General features: G+C 61.9%; 1 protein-coding gene across 1 annotated transcript in view; it reads right to left on the bottom strand.

The window, feature by feature from the left end:
- SRM (spermidine synthase) overlaps positions 1 to 224 on the bottom strand; it is a 3,822-nt gene extending 3,598 nt beyond the window's left edge. Inside the window, 1 exon segment of the mRNA XM_024750009.1 lies at positions 35 to 224. Coding sequence (XP_024605777.1) covers positions 35 to 224 — 190 coding nt within the window.
- Between the last annotated feature and the right edge of the window lie 411 nt (positions 225 to 635).

Raw genomic sequence — 635 nt, 5'->3', positions numbered from 1 at the left:
GCTCGGCGGCCCGGCGGTCCCGCCCCGCCGGCACTCCGAGCGCGCTCATTGGCTGCCTCGCTGGAGCGCGGCGCCCGGTGGCTGCGGCCGGCTGTCAGTCGGCGGCAGCAGGGTAGTGCGGCCTGCTTCCCGGGGCCACGTGGGGCCGGGTTAGGGGAGAAACCGACGGGCGAGGAGAGGGAGCGAGGGGTACCCGACTCCGGAGGGGAAACCTGAGCTGACATCTCGGGCTCGGCGCGGAGTGTCCGAGCGCCGGGACGTGCGGACCGCCGGCTTGAACCCTCGGGCTGGAGACTCCGGAGTGGGCGGCTACATTGTCCGGCGAAGAGTTACGTTGTTGGCGCTGGAGCGACGGAGTAGAATGTATCTCTCACCGCGTCCCTGAATTTGACTCCCTGTTGGACTTCAACAGTGTGTGTGGTTTGTCGGGGGCACAACGAGGGTTTTATTTACTTGAGAAGGACCATCACAGCCCCACGACTTAAGCTCGATTTAGCCGTTTCCCCTTAGATTCCGTGAACCATAAGCGTATGGCTGCTGAATGAGAAAGAGTTCTTAACGAGTTTCTAAATTTACCAGCAGTGTCCCGAAAGAGGCCAACACATGCATATTCAGCACCAGAAAAGACTGGCCCC

This window comes from Neophocaena asiaeorientalis, unplaced genomic scaffold, assembly GCF_003031525.2.
Source record: "Neophocaena asiaeorientalis asiaeorientalis breed wild unplaced genomic scaffold, Neophocaena_asiaeorientalis_V1.1 scaffold275, whole genome shotgun sequence".
NCBI lineage: Eukaryota > Metazoa > Chordata > Mammalia > Artiodactyla > Phocoenidae > Neophocaena > Neophocaena asiaeorientalis.
This window is presented reverse-complemented; position numbering and strand designations above follow the sequence as displayed.